The sequence below is a fragment of the Oncorhynchus kisutch genome, linkage group LG4 (genome assembly GCF_002021735.2).
Source record: "Oncorhynchus kisutch isolate 150728-3 linkage group LG4, Okis_V2, whole genome shotgun sequence".
NCBI lineage: Eukaryota > Metazoa > Chordata > Actinopteri > Salmoniformes > Salmonidae > Oncorhynchus > Oncorhynchus kisutch.
In genome coordinates this window covers 28,218,120-28,241,968 of record NC_034177.2, presented here as the reverse complement: position 1 = coordinate 28,241,968, position 23,849 = coordinate 28,218,120, and the positions used below count along the sequence as shown (strand labels likewise).

General features: G+C 40.3%; 1 protein-coding gene across 1 annotated transcript in view; it reads right to left on the bottom strand.

Moving 5' to 3' along the window:
- The window catches only part of LOC109889344 (insulin-like growth factor 1 receptor), a 148,191-nt gene extending 125,121 nt beyond the window's left edge, over positions 1 to 23,070 (bottom strand). The window contains exons 1-2 of the mRNA XM_020480706.2: positions 21,994 to 23,070; positions 3,901 to 4,464 (exon numbers count right to left, since the gene is read on the bottom strand). Coding sequence (XP_020336295.1) covers positions 3,901 to 4,464; positions 21,994 to 22,087 — 658 coding nt within the window. The 5' untranslated portion in view covers positions 22,088 to 23,070. The remainder of the gene's footprint in view (positions 1 to 3,900; positions 4,465 to 21,993) is intronic.
- Between the last annotated feature and the right edge of the window lie 779 nt (positions 23,071 to 23,849).

Here is a 23,849-nt window from a genome sequence, read left to right as displayed (position 1 = left end):
TAATCTCCACAGCCCAGCTCTGCCTTATCCCAGACAAAGAGCCAAATACCAGCCAGGTAACCCTATCCTATCCTACCCACGCCCAGCCATAGAGCCAGGAATTAACCTGTCATGTGTTGCTATTTTCATGCGCATCTCTGAGGCTATCTGTTCCTTTTAATCTAACATTATGAAGGTTGGTGTTGTTTAAATCTGTACACAGCGTGTATATACAAGCAGGCAAGGCAAGTATAGAGTAAAGGCCTGTTTGACCTGACAAACAATAGTGCTCCAAAAAACATCCGCCGGAGGCTAAACTAGTCCTACTAGCAAAAAGCATCTCCTAGTCACGTACTGTAATTAAAGAGAGGCATTCAGAGTAGAGGACTGGTCTGGATTGACTAGGAAACCACTGCACTGCATGCCCTTGAAGAAACATCTGTACTGGAGAAAAACAAGGCAATTATGCAGAGTGGAGTATCTACCCTTCAGTGAGGGCCAGAGAAAGTCTCATCTCTGCTAGACTCAGAGACTTGACCATTATATGGGTGAGACTTGAGCCTACAAATCTAGCAGTATAACCACTAAACCACAATCACACACCCTCTAAATAAGCCATTCTATCGTGATATCACAACACGGTCTATCTCTGATAGCCTTTACCTTCAGAGTTGAGACCACAAAGCTCAGAGGATTTATCCTGCTTTAAGGTGGGAAAATGGATCTGAGAGAGCAAATCAAAAATGCCCTTTGTCTACTTTCTGTTACAAATCTTATGAAAAACAAAGATGTTGGCCATTGGTTCCAACCAATATCAGGTAAAGCACAAACAAATCTTTGTACATCAGGGATGTTCGTTCCGCATAGCCCACCGCTCAAAAACTGGTTGCATCAACGTTGTTTCCATGTTATTTCAGCCAAAAACGAAATCTGATGATGCTGAATCAACATGTAAAGCTGATTGGATTTGCAAAAAGTCATCAACGTAAGGGAATTTTGTATTTTCTGTTGACATCTCCAGCAAACGTAAATCAAAGTTAGATGTTGAAATGATGTCTGTGTCCAGTGGATGGTCACTTAAGTACAGTTGAAGTGGATCGTTTACATACACCTTAGCCAAATACATTTAAACTCAATTTTTCACAATTCTTTACATTTAATCCTAGTAAAAATTCCCTGTCTTAGGTCAGTTAGGATCACCACTTTATTTTATGAATGTGAAATGTCAGAATAATAACCATCTATTTTGTGAAGTGCACCAGTCCCTCCTGCAGCAAAGCACCCCCACAACATCATGCTGCCATGTTGTTGGTGGTGTTCTTTGGCTTGCAAGCCTCCTCCTTTTTCCTCCAAACATAACAATGGTCATTATGGCCAAACAGTTCTATTTTTGTTTCATCAGACCAGAGGATATTTCTCAAAAAAAGTATGATTTTTGTCCCCATGTACAGTTGCAAACCATAGTCTGTCTTTTTGATGGCGGTTTTGGAGCAGTGGCTTCTTCCTTGCTGAGTGGCCTTACAGGTTATGTCGATATAGGACTCGTTCTACTATGGATATAGATACTTTTGTACCGGTTTCCTCCAGCATCTTCACATGGTCCTTTGCTGTTGTTCTGTGATTGATTTGCACTTTTCACACCAAAGTACGTTCAACTCTAGGAGACAGAATGCGTCTCCTTCCTGAGCGGTATGACAGCTGAGTGGTCCCATGGTGTTTATACTTGCGCACAATTGTTTGTACAGATGAATGTGGTACCTTCAGGTGTTTGGAAATGAATCCCAAGGATGAACCAGACTTGTGGAGGTCTACAATTTATTTCTGAGGTCTTGGCTGATTTCTTTTGATTTTGCCATGATATCAAGCAAAGAGGAACTGAATTTGATGGTAGGCCTTGAAATACATCCACAGGTACACCTCCAATTGACTCAAATTGTGTTAGTTAGCCTATCAGAAGCTTCTAAAGCCATGACAAAATTTTCTGGAATTTTCCAAGCTGTTTAAAAGCACAGTCAACTTAGTGTATGTAAACTTCTGACCCGCTGGAATTGTGATACAGTGAATTATAAGTGAAATAATCTGTCTGTAAACAATTGTTGGAAAAATGACTTGTGTCATGCACAAAGTAGATGTCCTAACCGACTTGCCAAAACTATAGTTTGTTAACAAGAAATGTGTGGATTGGTTGAAAAACAAGTTTAAATGACTCCAACCTAAGTGTATGTAAACTTCCGACTTCAACTGTTTGTCCATCACGGCCAGTCACGACTGTCTATACTGTAACATACAGTTAGCTACACCAGAGGCCCAACAAATACCTTCAACATCCTGAATAATTTAATTCTGCATTCAAAGAACAATAATCACAACAATAAAGACAATTCCTTGTTTATAGAAACATAAATGGTCACTAAGGAAGTCGCTAGAGGTTGATTTCCTCTATTTGTTTTCTGGGTATGAAGGGAAGGGGAGATGTTTAGAACTACCAGTTATCCATGGGAGTTGTAGACAGGTCTTCAAAAGGCCAGGGCTGAAGGGACATTTTCCCACCATTATTCCATGTTGATGAGTGGAAATGGGAGCAGACAGGCAGGCAGGAGGAGTAGCAGCCTAGAAGCCCTGTTTTCCTCCCAACCTTTTGGGAGTCAAGGTCGACCTCATCTTCTTCACCTGGCAAATTTATCTGAACCCCTTTGATTTGGACCTGTGAGATTCTGCAGACACTGTCCACACAGAGCCTCTAAACAGGCTTTGAACAGGCGCCGTCTCACTCAAGCTCTCACTAATAGTCTAGACAAAACAAAAAAATACGTTATGGTGGGAGTCTGTTTGGTCAATGCTGTCACCCTCTCACCCACACATCAACATCAACAACAACACCCACTATGCCTAATTTCTACAACATAACAACATAACAACTTTTTCCACTATGCCTTGCCCTTAAAGATGGAATCCGCATTAGGGTAAACAGCACCACTGTTCGCCCAGTGTCTTTGTTATTGTTGTGTTGATGAAAAGAAAGAAGAGGAGCATTGCAGCGCATATTTTGCTGTCCTATCGTGTGTGCAATGATGACTGTTTGTTGTTTGTAGAAACATCTTTCTTGTTGCAATATCCCAAACAGGCGTGTCAGTTTCACCAATTAAGGAGTCCAGTCCTAAATAAGTAAATTGTTAGCTGTTAAAGTCTTACAACCAGACATTAATTATATTTATTTACTAAATTCAAATATTATATCTGTGAGTAATAGACAGATATACATCTTAATAATATAACTATAAAGAGGCTACCTGAAACGTATCCTTCATTTTTCATAGCCTTTAAATGCTTAGTATTAGTGTAGTGTGGTGTGTCATAACTTATTCATCACATCAGGTAAGATATAGTAAATATTGACCTGATATGGTCCAGACAGGAAGAGCAAAAGTAACCTCAACTCGACATGTATTTAATACCAAGAGCTGTATAATGCACCCATCCTTAGTTCTGTCAGCAAATAGGTTGATCTAAAGAAAAGGCCTCCATAATAAATAGAGAGGAAAGGTTTTTACTGGACAGGGGACAATCCTTCTCTCTGCTGAATATGAAAACCCTGCATAGATTCATGGGATTTGTTCACTGGGGAAGAAATGCACAATTTGAGAATGTTTGCGAGACTGGAACCCACCTACCGATGTCAGAGACCTATGCAAGACTTGCATCACAAGTGGGATAGACAAATATCCCAGGTATTTGGAAAATAATCTACCTTAAAATCTTAAAATAATATTTTTTTTAAATCTCATTTTCTGCAGGTGTAAACAAAGATCGTAAAAAAAATAGCTAGCAATAAACAGGAGCTCTGTGAACAGGCTGTCCTCTGTGACCCTGACTGGGTCTCTGCTGCCCACACTGTAAAGAGAAAAGCTCAGAGCTCCTTACCTTTCTGGCAGTGGTTGGATGTCCAGCAGCGAGAGTTAAAGTTGCCGTTAAAGCTGGTCTTGATGCACTGAGCGTTGTCCTCTGTGATGCCTGGACACACATCACCACACTCCTTGGATTGCTTGTTCCCCGCAATGAAGTTGTTGAACTCTGCGTCCATGATGAGAGACCAGTCCACAGAGTCCAGGTAGCAGAGCTCCGGGTTCTTCTCGATCCGGATGGCCCCTCGCGTGATGTTCCTCAGGTTGTACAGGCCGATGTCCTTCAGACTGGTCATCTCAAAGATAACCAGGGCATAGTTGTAGAAGAGGTTGCGTCCGTGAATGACGTTGAGGTTGGGGAAGAGCGTGCTGAGGCTGTCCAGGCCGGAGACCCGGAACAGGAGCAGGTAGTCGGTGATGACGGTCAGCTTGGGGAAGCTGAGGGAGCGGAAGAGCTCCTGGTTGAGGTTGTTGGTCTTGTCTCCGATGAGGAGTATCTGCAGGAAGCCCTCCACCACCGTGCAGTTCTCCAGACGCTTGAACTCACTGATGTCATTACGTATGTCAATACTTGGACCACAGACTGGAGAGAGAAAGAGAAAGAAAAATCACACATGACATAATTATTACACATCTTAGTTTATCATTTTAAAACACAGTATTTGTTTTTCCTTTATTCAATGTACCAAAATAAAATGTACCATTTAATTTGATTTTAGAATGTATTTATCAATTTGTCTGCATACCTATTCATTGTGTCATTCTGTTTACCATGTCTATCATGTAAATCCAATTTCAAGTATTTTCAGGTAGTGACCTGGCTTAAAGGTTCACTGTCAGCCAGTCCCAGACATACTGTAAGATGACAGCACCAAAATAACAAGCACAGCAGCCATTAATAGGATGTAATCTAATCTTCTTGAGATCATCTCTGAAAATATCTGGACTTGAAAGTGCTTAAAACAGGATGTCTTATGTTATGTTGTTCTCTTCATGTACAAAAGTTTATTTTTGCTTTTGTTTTATGGATATAACTATTCATTTTACTGTGACAAAAGGGAGAGACAAACAGACAGGGTCATCTGAGGTGAGTGTGCTCTTCATTCTGAGCAGGCGTAGGAAGTTCTCTCTCAATGACAAGGGTCAATATTTTGAGATTCTATTGCTATATATTTTGGTAAGATCTGGGATCCAAGGTTCCTCTCCTTTACCGGGATAACCCGTGTTTAAAAAGATCCCATCCATCTTAGCTCAGCACACAAAAAGCAACACACGAAACCAAAGTCCCCGAAGTTGACTGTCTCTCTCATACACACACACTCATACACACAGACACCTTGATCTATTATTCATTAATGACAATCATCTCTGCTTTTGTGTCTGTCAATTACTCCAAGTGGGAATGGATACAAGCATACATAATGGGATATCACCACTGAAAGACTGCTATGATAACAAACCAAATAAAACCCAGTCCCTGTTTATCTAAGTGTTTCATGGATAACACTAAATGTACTGTCAGAATGTAAACTAAACTATATGTCCCACATCTACCTGTATTGGCTGTTGCTTGGCCCCTGTCTCCCTATAAACCCAAGATAATCCTTTCACTGTAAAACTGGGAGCAGGCCATCTCCTCTGGGTGTATTGATACGTACAGTATGTAATGATGTAATAATGATTTCTTCTAACAGTCCATTCACACCAGGGAAGCAGAGCTACATTGTAACCATGACATACCATGGAATGTGTTCAGATTCTCAGGACTGTAGTACAAAGGCAAAACAAAACAAGCAGTATTAACATATGCACGTTCACAGTAGGAGGGAGACCTGCTACACTCATTACCAACTCCCTGTCCAAGGCAGGTATTGGTCAAGGCAGGTATTGGTCAAGGCAGGTATTGGTCAAGGCAGGTATTGGTCAAGGCAGTAATGTGTGATATAAAAATGTTAAACACTACAAAAAAAACATAGAAAACCTGACAGATCTACAAGTGGTTTGAAATGCTACTTGGAAGGTGAAGTAATCAGTAGGAGAAATGTCTTGACATATGAGCTCCTTTGGCTAAACCTGTAATGTTCTTACAGAGGCTTAGGACACCCTCTCAATGAGTGTCAGCGTCACAGGGCCTGTGCAGTGACAAATAGTCCTGCTTTAAACCGCCCGGCCCTGATCCATGTCAACACACCATTTAATTGACGCTATGTTTTCTGCTAATTTCCACAAAGTTGAACAATGAGCTAAACTGTATCTAACCTCACATGAATGACCATAACAAAAGCTTCCCAGTTGAATCATGTTGATCTACTGCTACTTAGATTTGAATTTGATTGAAATTGAATGGAAGCCAAAAGATGCCATCTCTACTTTCATATGAATGACATCCATAGAACACATACTGCACCACAGGCCAAACATTTACTCTCAAAAATTATTTCTAGCAGTAGGCTAGCCTAAAAGAGATTCAACTTCAGTAATGACAAAATATCCTGCTTGAAGTTCCTTTTTCAATCTATCCTGCCAAAAATAGTGAGCACATTGTTTATCAGGATGAATGGACTTTATTTTCTCCTGTCAGTGTGGTAGACTTTTTTCAAATTTAGAACGGAAATGATTACTCCCGTTGAAAATAGTATTTGCTTTCTCCTATCGACACTAAAGCTCTGGGGATCCACTTCTGAGCCACCAAGCTGCGTGTCCTCTTTGTTTCATTGAGAATTTCCCTGCTCCTCGACCAGCCAGAGAGAGGGGAGGAGGGGTGGAGCAACTCAAACACAAAGACTAATTTGTTTGTTAAGTAAAGAGAAACTCTTGGCCTCACTTCCTGTTGGAGGCATTAATAGAATCAGGGGGAGTCTGGTGGGGAAGAGACAGGAGCAGGGGCAGTGGTGGATATTGTGGCAACGGAGGAGATAGGGTTTCTGCCAGGCAAGACTATCTGAGGCCTTGCTCTTGATGTAAAACCCGTCGGCGATAAAAGGAGAAGGTGAATTAAATTATTTTGGAACGCTATTGTGGCAATTACATCTGCATTCCTTGCTCTTTGGGGTATTAGGCTCAGTTTCTGTATAAGCACTTTGTGAAAACCGCTGATGTAAAAACGGCTTTATAAATACATCTGATTGATTGATTGACAAAAGACCACACTTGCAGAATGTCTAATAGTATTAGTAAACCTGTGACAATCCTCCACTTGAACATGTCGCGACATCTCTGTTCTCAAACCAACATAACACCACATCCTCTTCTCCCACATAATGCCAACAAATGGGGAAAGAGAGAGCAGGAGAAAGAGACTCCTACTCCGTCCTTTCTCACACACTTGTTATAGTCATTAACTGTGTTAAGCACCAGGAATTCCAATCATTTCCTTGGAAAAGGCTTGAGTAGATCTGCTTCAAAGGTAAGCCATCGCAGATCTGTGCATCCTGCTAAGCCTGATCCATATGTTGTGATGGGCTATCACTTAATAAGCAATAAAGGTGAATTAAGGTGCATTACACTGACATCCCTTTTGACTGTATTTTATATCTAAAACAATCTTCATATTTGTCCAAATTCATTTGAACAGAGAGTCTGGGGGAAATTAATAAAATGCCAACCATGAAAGGAGTCATGTCCTATTGTTGTGTAACAGCTGTCTCTGGCCACTGTCCTCACAGTGGGATAAGCACACATAGAATAAAGTGCTTCTTCCTGTCCCTTTGTACTGTTCACACTGCTGAGTAAACACACGTATCTCCAACGTGTAATGGAATCCAGCGGCTCATGGTTATGATTGATAACCTTGCCCTGACCTTACATAGGAATGTCTTCCACACACAGTCATACACACACAAACAAACACACACACAGGTGACCCTGTGAAAGAGTGAAATCAAGACATGGCCATTGCGCAGCATATTGCTATCCTCAAACAAAGTAAAAATCCAAGTGTAGTAAACCACTTGACTATCACAATATATCAGCCGCAATCTTTTAACAGATAAAAAAATGCACATTCTGTGTTAACTGAACTTTCACGGTTAAGCTGCGTCCCATAACAGGAGAGGAAGTCAGTCCCAACTCAAGATCAGTATCTGTTAATCAGAGGTTATTGAAACCATTTAAAAGACCGTTATGAGACCATTCTCAGAATGGGATTAATTGTATATTTTCCCACTGTAAACTCCAGAAAAGTTGTTAAGAGGAGGAAGTATTTTCATGGCTCTGAAATGTAATGTGTTGGGAAAAAAACACTGGGGCTGGACCTTGTTGAATTTACTCACCCACAAGTTTCTGTCCATCAGAACACATTATGCTATCCTGTACACTTTTCAGTTCTAGTCTATTTTTTACATAGTTTGTTTTTCTCAGATATGCAGACTAGAGGTCGACCGATTAATTGGAATGGCCGATTAATTAGGGCCGATTTCAAGTTTTCAGAACAATCGGTAATGGCCGATTACATTGCACTCCACGAGGAGACTGCGTGGCAGGCTGACTACCTGTTATGCGAGTGCAGCAAGGAGTCAAGATAAGTTGCTAGCTAGCATTAAACTTATCTTATAAAAAACAATCAATCTTAACATAATCACTAGTTAACTACACATGGTTGATGGTATTACTAGATTATCTAGCTTGTCCTTGTTGCATATAATCGATGCAGTGCCTGTTAATTTATCATCGAATCACAGCCTACTTCGCACAGCCTACTGCCTGGCTCGTTGCGAACTGAGTGAAGACCATTTCTTCCTAACAAAGACCGTAATTAATTTGCCAGAATTGTACATAATTATGACATAACATTGAAGGTTGTGCAATGTAATAGCAATATTTAGACTTAGGGATGACACCCATTCGATAAAATTCGGAACAGTTCCGAATAAACGTTAAGTTTTCGAAATGATAGTTTCCGGATTTGACCATATTAATAACCTAAGGCTCATATTTCTGTGTGTTATTATATTATAATTAAGTATATGATTTGATAGAGCAGTCTGACTGAGCGGTGGTAGGCAGCAGCAGGCTCGTAAGCATTCATTCAAACAGCACTTTCCTGCATTTGCCAACAGCTCTTCGCTGTGCTTCAAGCATTGCGCTGTTTATGACTTCAAGCCTATCAACTCCCGAGATTAGGCTGGCAATACTATAGTGCCTATAAGAACATCCAATAGTCAAAGTTATATGAAATACAAATGGTATAGAGAGAAACAAATATATATATAAAAATCGTCCGATTAATCGGTATCGGCTTTTTTTGGTCCTCCAATAATCAGCATCGGTATCGGCGTTGAAAAATCATTATCGGTCGACCTCTAATGCAGACAAATGTGAGAGCCTGATGAGCAGTTGCAAATGCAGTGGACCAGGTCACCTCCATTCCCCCGAGTTTAATGTAAGATGGCAGCGCTGAGGAGGGCACGAGTCTTGCCGGTTCCTGCTCAACCTTGGTTTGTTTTTTTATACTGTGCTCAGATGTTTATTCTATTCTGAGCCATGTACTTTATGGTCGTATTCTTATCTTTTCTTATTTCTTATTGCTGTTGCATTGCCGAGAAGGAACCTGCAAGTAAGGATTTAATTGGACGGTGTATACCAGGTGTATCCTGTACATACGACTAATAAAACTTTAAACTTGTCCCTCACACCTGACACCTCAACTTGACTTAATCCCCCACATGCTGGAAGTCATCTGACCAGTGGACTGGTGGGCCACTTCCCCTGCATGGTCCTCACTTCAAAAGCACAGGTTCAGATATCAGACCCAGACTAGTAACACAAAACTGTCACCCCCTTACACACACTCCAAACCCTTACCTCGGCCCGACTGCAGCATGGCAGAGAAGGGGTAAACACACACATACCTGCCGTCTTTTAAATATAGTTTATAGTCATGTTTAATGGGTTTGCACAATCAGGTCACATTCCAATACCACTTAAGTTTAGCAGTTGAGCTATTGAGGCTGAAACATTACCTCCCCAGCCATTTGAAACGACATCCACAGTATGTTGCAGCTTATTTATATGGTTTGTCCATATCAAGTGTTACAAATCAAAGAGCTACACATTACCAAAGAGAGGATGTTCCCCCAGAACAATCATAAAAATTATGAAAGTCACTGTTTCAATATGGATCTGGCCACAGTCTCTTGATCTGCAGCCTGTCACTGTGCAATCTATTAGAAGAGATAACATTTGCAATCATACTGCAAATTGCACAATACTCCATGGGCTATTAAACCCGTGGGCCACAGTACATGATCATGTATGCGTCTGGCCAGAGATTGCATATGAGCAAATACTCTTGACAGCCCACTTTAAATAAGTGTTTAATTAAGCATTGTAAACCTCAGCTGGCGGCCTGGAGAGGCTGTAGGAGAGGATTTGACTGCACTCTCATAAACTAGCACAGTGACACGCTTTCCCATCCCTGCCTGCACAGTCCCTGTCAGGCTGCCTACCATGCTGTGTGACCTGCAGTGAGAGAGCAGAGCTGAGCACAAGGCACACACACACACACACAGGCATGCAAACTGCGCTGACTCCCTCGCTGGGGGTGAGACACGAAATTTCGGCATCATTGCCCCCTTAGCGGAACCAGGGCTGAGGGATGGGCAGAGGCACAGTGGGAAAGACCGAGCACTTCCAGTCACGAGATAGAGTGGGAGTCTTATAGGAATGTGCATCTCTCCTTTCATGAATGATTTGATATGCATCTAGATACATGGGCTCTGATACGATACAGGAACAATACCTTTTAGTCTGAAACGATTCAGTGTACGATTCGGTTTGATTAGGGGAACGAATTGATGCGATTCGGTTCAATTCGATGCACACAATTTTTTTGAATGAACACATTACTTTCCATTTTAAATTAATATCTGCTGCTGATGGAAGCTCAGGACTTGGGCCTCTCTGAGCTGGATCGTTCTGAGATTACTTTTCTAAGCTGTGTGTGTGTGTGTGTGTGTGTGTGTGTGTGTGTGTGTGTGTGTGTGTGTGTGTGTGTGTGTGTGTGTGTGTGTGTGTGTGTGTGTGTGTGTGTGTGTGTGTGTGTGTGTGTGTGTGTGTGAGTGTCTGTGTGAGTGTCTGTGTGTGTGTGTCAATGTCAATGGTGTGTGTAGGCACCTGAGCTGAGCCATAGGTCAGACTGAGCATCTACCACCCCACTATCAGATACCACCCGACTTTCATCTGAAATCATCTTCACACAATGATTAACTTGTCATTTTTGCAGATACATTTTTTTTCTAGATAGTACTATGTCAACATTTACAATTACACCGAACCTAAACCGGCCGCGCACGTGCTCCATCTTGCGCAAATTCGTTTTGTCCCCCCACATCAAACACGATCATGACACGCAGGTCATGTATATAACCAGTTATATTAATTTGGGGACAGGTCGAAAAGCATTAAATATTTATGGCAATTTAGCTAACTAACTTGTTCTATTTATCTAGCCTGCTGTTGATAGCTAATTTGTCCTAGGATATAAACCGTGAGTTGTTATTTTATCTGAAATGCACCAGGTCCTCTACTCTGACAATTAATCCACAAATAAAATGGTAAACCAAATATTTTCTAGTCATCTCTCCTCCTTCCAGGCTTTTTCTTCTTTGGACTTATATGGCGATTGGCATCTAACTTTCATAGTTACCATGACTACTGACCGAACTCAGTTAATCTTTCAATCACCCACGGGGGAATAACCAATGAGGAGATGGCACGTAGGTATCTGCTTCAGCAGATTCAGGTATCTGCGGTCAGCATGTTAGAAATTAGTAGGACAGGACTATCGCGTGTGGTTTATATTGTTTTTGGGGGAGGGGATTTATTCATCCTAAAAATAAATATCAGGTAACTTACTGCATTTCAACACAAAAATTGCTGTTTTATAACACAATTCTATACATTTTGGGCTCCAGAGTGGAGCATCGGTCTAAGGCACTGCATCTCAGTGCTAGAGGCGTCACTATAGACTATAGACTGGAATCGAACCAGGCTTTATCACAACCGGCGGTGATTGGGAGTCCCATAGGGCAGCGCACAAATTCTTATTTACAATGATGGCCTACCCCAGCCAAACCCTAACCCAGATGACGCTGGGCCAATTGTGCACTGCCTTATGGGGCATAGTGAAGACATCAAAACCATGAAATAACACATATGTAATCATGTAATGACCGAAAAAGTGTTAAACAATTAAAACATGTTTTATATTTGAGATTCTTCAAAGTAGAGAATGTCAAGCGTGTGCAAAGCTGTCATCGTGGCAAAGGGTGGCTACTTGAAGAATCTACAATATAAAATATATTTTGATTTGTTTAACACTTTTTTTGGTTAATACATGATTCCATATGTGTTATTTCATAGTTTTGATGTCTTCACTGTTATTCTACAATGTAGAAAATAGTAAAAATAAAGAAAAACCCTTGAATGAGTAGGTGTATCCAAACTTTTGACTGGTAGCGTACATTAAATTACTCTTGAACGTTGTAATAGTAGAACGTACAAGGTGACATTTTTAAATTGAGTAGTACATCAGTATTCCTCTTGTCATGTCAGTCATTGTATACCGCAGAGAGCTATTTATAACTAGTCAGAAATGTCCAGATCAACTAGCTCATGTCAGCTAACATTTTTTAGCTAGGCTTTTTAGCCCATAGATTTTGTAGTAATGTTCGAATTACTTAAATATCACATGAATCCACATTTAACATGGCAAAATACATAGAATTTCAAGAAAATTTCTTTTAAACCTGCAACATTTTCTATGTACCCCATGACAACATGTGCATAATTGCAGGAAATAAGCATTAAACCTGCAACATTTTCTTTCTGCCAACAAAAGGTGAACAATTTATGTCATGAACAGTGCTTGCGCCCATATGGCACAAGCTCGCGCAGCGGGGGCGTGGGATGTTCCCCAATGCTGGAAGGGGGGTGTGAGTGAAAACTTTGGAACCCCTGGGCTACTGAACTGAAGGAGAGGACGCATCAATTCAGTCACAAAATTGATTTATTTTCGGAATAATGATTCGGTTTTCTTTCCGATGCATGCTTATTTTGGATCAGTTTGGGGTCCCGCAAACCGAATGCATTTGCATCTTAAACATTTGAACCGGGGACTGATGCGTATTGGTTAATCATTACATCCCTAGTCTTACTGTCTCACCCATGAGACAGAGAGAGAGGATGCATTCAGGTCTGAGTCACTAGCCCAAGCCCTAGTCACGAGGACCACTGCATCACAGTCCTCTGTACCACTCAGCCAAAGGTAGAGAGGGAGCGTGGATGTCAAGTGCAGAGGAACATCTAACCCCATTCTGTGTAACCTTGGTGACAACTAATGCCATTCTACTTTCCAGGAGGAATGGGTCCTGTCGTAACTATGCAATAGAAATGCCAGTGTGTCTGTGTTAAACAAGAGCCAGCAGTCACAGGACATGAACAAACAGTGGAAGCTGAGTCTAACAATACGCACACAGTGAGATCTGTCTTCATTCAAGGCCATCCAGTTGAGGATAGCGTCATTACTCTAAATTGTGATTTTAGCCCTGAATCCCACACTTCACTTAAACCTTTACTTGAGCTCCAGCAAGGAAGCAGCTGAGTAAAATGATGTGTCATGCTAGCCAAAAGGAGTACCTCAAATAGTGTGTGTGTCAGAGTGTGGCTGGGGCTCGATAGGAGCATCTGTCTGCTGCCAGGCCAGGCTGTCCAGAGACCGCCCGTGTGAACAGCAAAGACCAATAAAACAGTTCACAAACTCTCTACTCTTTCAATCAACAAAACCATGTCTGTTTCCCTAGTGGGAGTATTTTTGCACATTCTATTTCCAAACACCAACTTTCTCCTCTCTCTAACTCTCTCTCACACCTTTTCTGCCTCTCTCTCTCTCTCTCTCTCTCTCTCTCTCTCTCTCTCTCTCTCTCTCACTCGCTCTCTCACTCGCTCTCTCTCTCTCTCTCTCCCTCTCAATGTATCATTGAGCCTTGTTTGCTGTATACTTGGAAGCAATGGCATGGAAAGTTTACTGTGGTGAGAGTTAAAAGCGAGCTTAATTACATTTTATTAGCGTGGACAGATTATTAAAATGCATAGGGTAGAAAGTATACAAGACTTGATGGAGCATGGCCATTAATTTGCTATGCCCGGAATAATTGTATATTCTATGCATAAAATAAAGCCCTTGATTAAATTTTGCTGATTTTTTAAAACCTTTGGGAAATGGGCAATATCATAGTAAAATACATGTATATTCTGTACCCTGTATTAGAGGTCGACCGATTAATCGGAATGGCCGATTAATTAGGGCCGATTTCAAGTTTTCATAACAATCGGAAATCTGTATTTTTGGGCGCCGATTTGGCGATATAAAAAAAAAAAATGTATACCTTTATTTAACTTAAGTCAGTTAAGAACACATTCTTATTTTCAATGACGGCCTAGGAAAGGTGGGTTAACTGCCTCGTTCAGTGGCAGAACTGAACGGGGGATCCAATCTTGTCAGCTCGGGGGATCCATTCTTGCAACCTTACAGTTAGTCCAACGCAATAATGACCTGCCTCTCTCTCGTTGCACTCCACAAGGAGACTGCCTGTTACGCGAATGCAGTAAGCCAAGGTAAGTTGCTAACTAGCATTAAACTTATCTTATAAAAACAATCAATCATAATTACTAGTTAACTACACATGGTTGATGATATTACTAGATATTATCTAGCGTGTCCTGTGTTGCATATAATTTGACTAAGCATACAAGCATACAAGTATCTAAGTATCTGACTGAGCGGTGGTAGGCAGAAGCAGGCGCTTAAACATGAATTCAAACAGCACTTTCATGCATTTTGCCAGCAGCTCTTCCTTGTGCGCCAAGCATTGCGCTGTTTATGACTTAAAGCCTATCAACTCCCGAGATGAGGCTGGTGTAACCGAAGTGAAATGGCTAGCTAGTTAGCGCACGCTAATAGCGTTTCAAACGTCACTCGCTCTGAGCCTTCTAGTAGTTGTTCCCCTTGCTCTGCATGAGCAATGCTGCTTCGATGGTGGCTGTTGTCGTTGTGTTGCTGGTTCGAGCCCAGGGAGGAGCGAGGAGAGGGACGGAAGCTATACTGTTACACTGGCAATACTAAAGTGCCTATAAGAACATCTAATAGTCAAAGTTAATGAAATACAAATGGTATAGAGGGAAATAGTCATATAACTCTTATAATAACTACAACCTAAAACTTCTTACCTGGTAATATTGAAGACTCATGTTAAAAGGAACCACCAGCTTTCATATGTTCTCTTGTTCTGAGCAAGAAAGCTTTCTTACATAGCACATATTGCACTTTTACTTTCCAATACTTTGTTTTTGCATTATTTAAACCAAATTGAACATGTTTCATTATTTACTTGAGGCTAAATTGATTTTATTGATGTATTATATGAAGTTAAAATAAGTGTTCATTCAGTATTGTTGTAATTGTCATTATAACAAATAAATAAATAAAAAATTGGCCGATTAATCGGTATTGGCTTTTTTGGTCCTCCAATAATCGGTATCGGCATTGAAAAATCATAATCAGTCGACCTCTACCCTGTGTATTGTAAAAACAGATTTTTTTATTTTATTTTACCTTTATTTTACTAGGCAAGTCAGATAAGAACAAATTCTTATTTTCAATGACGGCCTAGGAACAGTGGGTTAACTGCCTGTTCAAGGGCAGAACGACAGATTTTGTACCTTGTCAGCTCGGGGATTTGAACTTGCAACCTTTCGGTTACTAGTCCAATGCTCTAACCACTAGGCTACACTGCCGCCCCAGTTAACTAATTGGCCGGCATCAACAATAATTTAGGGTAAAAAAAATTTTTTCCCTGAAATGAAAGTGACCAAGGTTTGTTGCTCTAAGTGAAATGGTAAACATGGACTTGTTTACCATTATCTTGGCTGTATTGGTCTGACACCTGAAAGTTCTGAACTTGTCTCCAGTCCTCCTACACATGATGGTGAGCTATATGTTGAGAAACTCCACCCATGGCTTGAGGGACTGAAGTCCAATGGAATCCCAAAGTTCAAGAGTAAAAAAATGTCATGCCCCTACAGAGGCGGTGGGACTCTGCCGTGCTCAGCAGGATGCTGAGAAATGCCTCACTCTGTGATTCACAGTGGCGAGGACACTGGCCTGACCACACTGGACAATAGCTCTCAATTGTTTGTTGTTTGAGTCCTCCTCCTTTTTTAATGCTAATTGAGGTTGTTCCCTGTTTCCTTTCCATGTCACAATCATCTGCAATATCCCACATCCCCTTCCTTTCCTCGTAGCACAAAACACAGCCGTTCTCATCAATTACATCCAAAGGGCTACACACACTAGCTAGTAACTATACAAAATCAACCAGACATCACATAGATAAACAAGCACCCCTCCTAAAGAAGCCAACTGTCAGTTTAATTTCTGATAGATACCCATACTCACTTATAACGTAAATGCAACCACCAAAGTATTACAGATATAGGCCTCTATCAAAAATAAACAGCCGACAACCAATAAATAGCAACTAACAGACAGTAGCAATAAAGACTGTACTTACGTATAATCTGTGAGTTGTAATGTCATTGTTTAACTAATAAACAAATGGCACCCCCTTATTGAGTAATTCTGAACATTAGTTTCTGAAGGGCCTTAATGTATTGATTTTAGGGGTGTAACGGTTCACCAAACCCACAGTTCAGTAGGTATTGTGATTTGGGGTCACAGTTCAGTTCGGTTCTGGTACAGGGGGAAATTAAATGCCAACAGTTACTGTAGTTTTACTTGTTTGTTTTTGTTGTTGATGGGTGGTCACTGTTAAGTAGCTCTCTGTAGACCTGAGGGTCCATCCATCTGTGGTATGCGCAACTCAGGATGCATTGGCCAATTCATTGACAACTTCGGCTTTAACCTGCTTATATAGAGCAGGTACTACATGCTTGCTAAAATGGGTCCGAGAGGACAATGTTTGTAACGTGGCTCGAGCACTTTCACGAGGTGCTGAAACCCCTTATTCTTCTCAACCACCGAGAATGGGCGCATATCCACAGCTATAAACATACATATTGCTCTTGTAATTTCTTTGTCCCGGGTCAGAATCAGCTGCGAAGGGCTGCTTGAGTGCAGAGGGGAGACGTAGTTGTGTTGTTTTTTTGCGTTTCCATCTTGCTCCACAGGTAGGAAAATTAGAGTGATGTCGGTGTAAATGCATCAACATGTTTGAGGTGTTGGCAGCTGTATAGGTTATTCACGTTGAGCAGTGGCGACGTACTCTCTGTCCAACGCTATTAAATCTACTGGGAAGACAAAATGTTCCCAAACTGGAGATTTAAACAAAGATAGAGAATCCTCCTGGTTCATCGACCCCACCACTCACCATCGTACAGAACTAGTTCCCGGCTGCGCCTCACAAAAGGACAGTATGAAATACACCAATTAAGATTTGAATTTTGATAACAACGTGCGCATAGGCTCTAGTTGTTTTAACGGAATAGCCTGAATTTTTGTCAGCTCAGATTTACTCAAGGCACACAACACAGCATAAGCATAGCCTATAGGCCTAGTGTTTTTAGTTTTTATATGAACAAAAATATAAACACAACATGTAGTGTTGGTGCCATGTTTCATGAGCGGAAATAAAAGATCCCAGACATGGTGTGCACAAATTTGTTTTCATCCCTGTTGGTGAACCTTTCTCCTTTGCCAAGATAATCCATCCACCTAACAGGTGTGGCATATCAAGAAGTTGAATAAACAGCATTATCATTACACAGGTGCACCTTGTGCTGGGACAATAAAAGGCCACTCTAAAATGTGCAGTTTTGTCACACAACACAATGCCACAGATGTCTCAAGTTTTGAGAAAGTGTGCAATTGACATGCTTACTGTAGGAATGTCCACCAGAGCTGTTGCCAGATAATTTCATGTAAATTTCTCTATAATAAGCCCCCTCAGTGTCGTTTTAGAGAATTTGTCAGTACGTCCAACCGGCCTCACAACCGCAGACCACGTGTATAGTATTGTGTGGGCGAGCGGGTTGCTGATGTCAACATTGTGAACAGAGTGCCCCATGGTGGCGGTGGGATTATGGTATAGGCAGGCATAAGTTACAGAAAATGAACACAATTACATTTTATCAATGGCAATTTCAATGCACCAAAATACAGTGACGAGATCCGTAGGCCAATTGTCATGCTATTCATCCACCACCATCACCTCATATTTATGCATGATAATGCACGGCCCCATGTCGCAAGGATCTGTACATAATTCATGGAAGCTGAAAATGTCCCAGTTCTTCCAAGGACTGCATACTCACCAGACATGTCACCCATTGAGCATGTTTGGGATGCTCTGGATTGACAGCATGTTCCAGTTTCCTTCCATAACCAGCCATTGAAGAGGAGTGGGACAACATTCTACAGGCCACAATCAACAGCCTAATCAACTCTATGCGAAAGAGATGTGTTGCGCCGCATGAGGCAAATGGTGGTCACACCAGATACTGACTGGTTTTCTGATCCACGCCCCTACTTTTTTTTAAGGTATCTGTGACCAACAGATGCATATTTGTATTTCCAGTCATGTGAAATCTATACATTAGGGACTAATTCATTTTTTTCAGTTGACTGATTTCCTTATATGAACTGTAACTAAGTAAAATCTTTGAAATTGTTGCATGCGTATATTTTTGTTCAGTATATTTTTTATGCATTCATTCGGGTTCCCAGTGCGGACTGAACTGACTCCCCGTGTTCGGTACGAATATGTGTACCTTTACACCCCTAATCCATTTTGCAGGAGACATGATTCCGTCACTGTTGGGTCACTTTGCCACCACACGGTGTTTAGCCTTAGCGACTCCACTAAGTTGCTTAACAGCAGTCAAACTCAAACATGATCAAAGTGAGCTGTTACAGTAGCCTAAATGTTATTAATGGTCACAAACTGGGCATATACTCAATTCAGAGGGGACACAGTCCTCAGAAGTGCATTGAGCCTCATTAGACTTTTCCCATTCTGATAACACATGACTGGATTACATTTGTTATATTTTCAATTTAGTTAGACACCTCCACCTGTCTTTACTGGTGTAAACGAATGAGACAAGAAAATTGGATACTGCGCAAACCTTGCAAAGCTTGCTCCGAAACCTTTTTACATTTGACCCTTTATTCACTCTCCAAAAACACCTGACCCTTCTTGAAGGCTGGCTGGAAACTGTGCTCCAAATGATGATGTCAGAAGCTATAGCAAAGCCCAGTTGTCTTCTCCACTAACTAATAAGCCATTGCCTTTTCATAGCCTTCTCAAAACATGATGAAGCACACTATTAACATAACTCAGCACAATTGGAAGATGCTATGACAGGTTGCAGGAACCAGGTTCCCAGGTTCCCTGAGCTGTTGAGGGTAACCACTAGAGCAAGCAATAGTTAATGGCTGGCAGGTAGCCTAGCGGTTAATAGTGTTGGGCCAGTAACTGAAAGGTTGCTGGTTTGAATCCACGAGCCGACTAGGTGAATAATCTGTCAATGTGCCCTTGCGCAAGGCACTTAACCCTAATTGCTCCTGTAAGTCGCTCTAGATACGAGTATCTGCTAAATGACTAAAATGTCAAATAATTGCAAGACAGATGAGGTACAGGAAATGTAAAGAATAACGCTGATCTGACAACAGCAACAGTCCTCAAAACATTGATATTTTTATGCTATGGAAAATAATCCACATCTTTACTAGCTGCTCAGTCCTTCAAAGTCATTGTGGTGCACTTGTGTGAACTATGTATAAATTCTTTAAAGAAAATTGTTGAGAACTGTCTATTTCCTTGACATAGAACATGCATGTGGATAAGACTGGAGGCATTGTCAATAGAAATAGGACTGAGTAGCAGCTCAATTGTACATTTAATTTAGTAGAGAAGGTCTGCATTTCATACGCATTCCACCACTTGTTTGCCTACTCAAGGCATATAAACAATCATTTTGGATACTTGGGTATCCAATGACTTTATCCTTGTTTCTGAAAAGGCCTACTGAACCCCTTTTAAGAGGTTGCATACACTGCAAAAAAATCTTTATAGTAGTTTCAACTAATTATTATTAAGTAATTGGTTCCACAGCCTGTTTTAGTTTACTCAACTTCTCGGTCAAAGTGTTACCTGAACTTAACATTTTTAGGCTAAAACTTAGCACAAACTTGAGAAAACTTAGGCAAAAATTACGTGTTTGCTGAACTTGTCTCATATGTTCATTCAACTAGAAAAAAATATTATTTGGGCATTTTCACACAAAAAAGTAGTGCTTTTGACATACAATATTTTCAACGTACATATTTACATTGTGCATGTTCATATTCGGTAATTATTACTCAACATGTTTGCGATTTGAACTCACTACCTTTTGTTTCACAGCATTCCGACCTTTCTTCTACACCACCATGTCTGTGTCAATTAGCAGTTAATATGACTATTCTCTCATCATTGATTTGATTGACTTATTTATGAAATGTGTTTTTTTCCCTGTATAGTTGTCTAATGTTGTTGGGGAATATTACTTTGTTTTAATGTTACTCTTTAATAATACTTTTACTTGAGTGTACTTTTAACAGAGCTGAGATTTACTTTGAAGTGCAAAGTATAGCAATACAGATTAAATCAGTCATTGACACAGAATTGGTGGCATAGCAGGAAGATCGGTGTGCCGTGAACCAAGAGATTATGAGCTAAAATCCCAGGCGAGGAGATGTTGAAAATAATTATTGTATACATGCACAATGTCATCATGTATGTCAAAGTGTGTCAAATATGTATGTTGAAAACATTGCATGCCAAAAGCACTGTGTGTGTGTAACCTGTTCCACAGCATTTTTTTGTGAAGATGCCCAAATAATAATTTCTAGTTGAGTAAGCATATGAGACAAGTTGAGAAAGCATATGAGACAAGTTGAGCAAACACATAACTTTAAATCGACAACATTTTCTCAAGTTGGAGCTAAATTTGGGCCAACAAAAAAATGTTACATTCAGGTAAGACTGATTCAAAAGTTGAGTAAACTAAAAAACAGCTGTGGATCCAGTTAGGGTTCTACAGGGAACCAAAAGGGGTTATTCAAAGGGTTATTCTATTGGGTCAGCCAAAGAACCCTTTTTGGTTCTAGATAGCACCTTTTTCTTCTAAGACTGTCCCTTTATTTGAAAGCACTGAAGTGGATAAAGAGACACACTAGTCCATTGTATAGGCTATTGTAAACTGGAGAAAAACTAGGCTTATTTCATTTAACACAGTCCTCCCGGATGTGACATCAGGTCCTATATGCATTTTTTTGTAGCTAAAATAAAAGGACAAAAGCTAAGATAACCCAATAGGACAGTATTTACCTATTCTTGGCGCGTGCATGTGCATACACATAATGACATTGGTGGACTCGGAAACCGCGCGCTACCACCACCGCTACGAATGCAAAATGGCCACATGGTCAAAGTAGTAGGCTAACCTTCATCCATGGATTCATCCTCGTTCGTTTGCGGGAAAGCATCATTATAAAGGCTCACATTTTTACGGGTGTAGGCCTAATTCATTGCTAAAATATATGAGCCTGTAAAATTGAATCAAAATCAAAAACATATAGGCTAATATGTTTGTGGGCTACTGTAGAAAAATCAACAATCTCAAAGCCTAATGTGATATATGTTTACATTGTGCAATGTGACCATATTTTCAGCTATTTCCATAGCTAAATCAAGCTAGATACGGCATTATTTTTTTAAATCATCAATTTGCTTTTGCTATTCAGCCTACTCCCAAATTAATTAATCTCTGAACTGACGTGAGCCTGGCGATGAAGCCTACAATAACATGTAGCCTAGCATGTAGGCCTATGTATCTCTTTACAGTCATGTGGACCAAAACAAGATACTACTACTGTAGTCAGACCACAAATACAGCTGTAACTAAATAATAATAACATAAAATAGCTACAATGTTAAACCATTGCCATAAAACATTGTTGCATTGTAACGGCTCGCATGAATGAGGATAACCCCGAAGAAACCTGACAAGGTATACCGTATTATTTTGAGTAGGACATCACAATGGCACTTACTTTCTCCATTTGCCGTCCATAGGTAGATAGTGGAGACAGATAGCGTCAGACCCCAAAACAAGGTCAAAGTATTCCTCTCTGTCCCAGATCTCATTCCTGATCAATTAATTATTCACCTCTCTAAAAAGCAAATAACTTAATTCCAAAATAGTGGAAAAGGGAGATGATGCCACCGAGTTCACAAAAAGTAAAAAAGAAAAAAAAAACGTGGTCCAGCAAATGGGCTACACTGTTTGACAGGTAGATACAAATTCGTGTTCAGAGTATAGCCTACTATTTTTCCAAGTTTTGTGTTTTGGTGGATTTATATATAGCCTAGGCCTATATATTTTTTAAAAACAAATATATATATATATATATATATATATATATATATATAATATTAAATCAATTAAAACAATTCGTTATTCTTGCCAACGACACAATGATTTAAGGATTGCTGGCAAGACATTCGTGCCACTGATTTCACTCGACAGATGATGGTAATCCGCATCCTCAGTCTCCATTTCTTGAAACCCCAGTAATTGTGCGCAGGAGTTTTTATGACTCGCAATCGAACAACGTTCACTTGTAGTAGACCAAAGGGAATTCCAATCTTCTATCATTCATTTCCGTCTGAGTGATGAGAATTAGAAGGAGAATCTACGGCCAGTTCCACAGGGTGGTGGCTGAGATGGGAAATGAATGAGAACGTAACTCCGTTCAATGAGCCTTTCCAACAGGGCGCAATCCAAAATATCCTCCACAACAGAAATTGTTTCACCAATCTCACCCCCCTTTTCTCCCGCCCCCTGCACTGTCTGTTTTCGCCGTTAACGCAGTCAATCGTCTCCTTTGCGGCTGAAAAAAATACTTATGCCACGCAACAGTAGACTATCAAGTTTAAGAGCTTCGGTTGGGGTGTAGTATGGTATATTTGCACCAGACTCAAGCTTCCGTTATGTCCTGTGAGCCATTTATGGGTGATGATGTGTATTTTTTTGTTTTCCCGTATAGCTCCAGTAAGCAGCAATCCTATCACTTGCCCTCGTTGTCGGTCTCCAGTCCGTAGAATCACTGCTGTAAACAAGAGTAAGCTCTGCTCACACAGAAACACATAGCACTAAGCATACGGCAAGTCCCGGAGAAAAGCTGGAATGGAGCAAGCAGCCAATGACATGGATAACCAATGTTAAGGTAATTTTAAATGTAATTTAGCCTATTAAAAAAGATGCATCCCTCCAAAACAAGTTTAACAAAAGGTTATAAATCGTTTGTAAACGGTTAATTATAGCTCCCGTTGTATAGGCTACATTTATAAATCTGTAATAAACATTTGTGAGATTGTTATTTCTGAATTTGTCCAATTGTGTGTTGATATATGACCAGGCTACTGTTATTCATTATTAGGCTACTTTTATTATTGCCCGTGCAGTCATGGGCAAGCACCATAACAAACACACAGTTTCAACCAATGTGTTATAACTGTGTATTACATTTACATTACATTTATAATATCTTAACTAGTAATTAAGAGTTTATAATCTACATACAGCTAAACCCTTTATAACCGTTAAATCACGTAGCCAACGGTGTTGCCTTAAATTAAGCTATTTGGTATGATTGGTGGTCACTAGGTTATAACGTTCCATATTCGTCTATAGGGTAATAAAAGCAAAGTAAATATACATTATTCTGCCTACAGGCTATATCTACTTTCCATATATTATTTTGTGTAGTAGCCTAATAAGTGCGATATATGGAAGAAGAGCTAATTTATTTGTTATTCCCTGGGAGTGGTGAATTATATAACAGTTGCCTAAACGTTATTTGAAATGTAAAAACACTTTAGAATCCAGCTCCCTCTGAATTCAAAA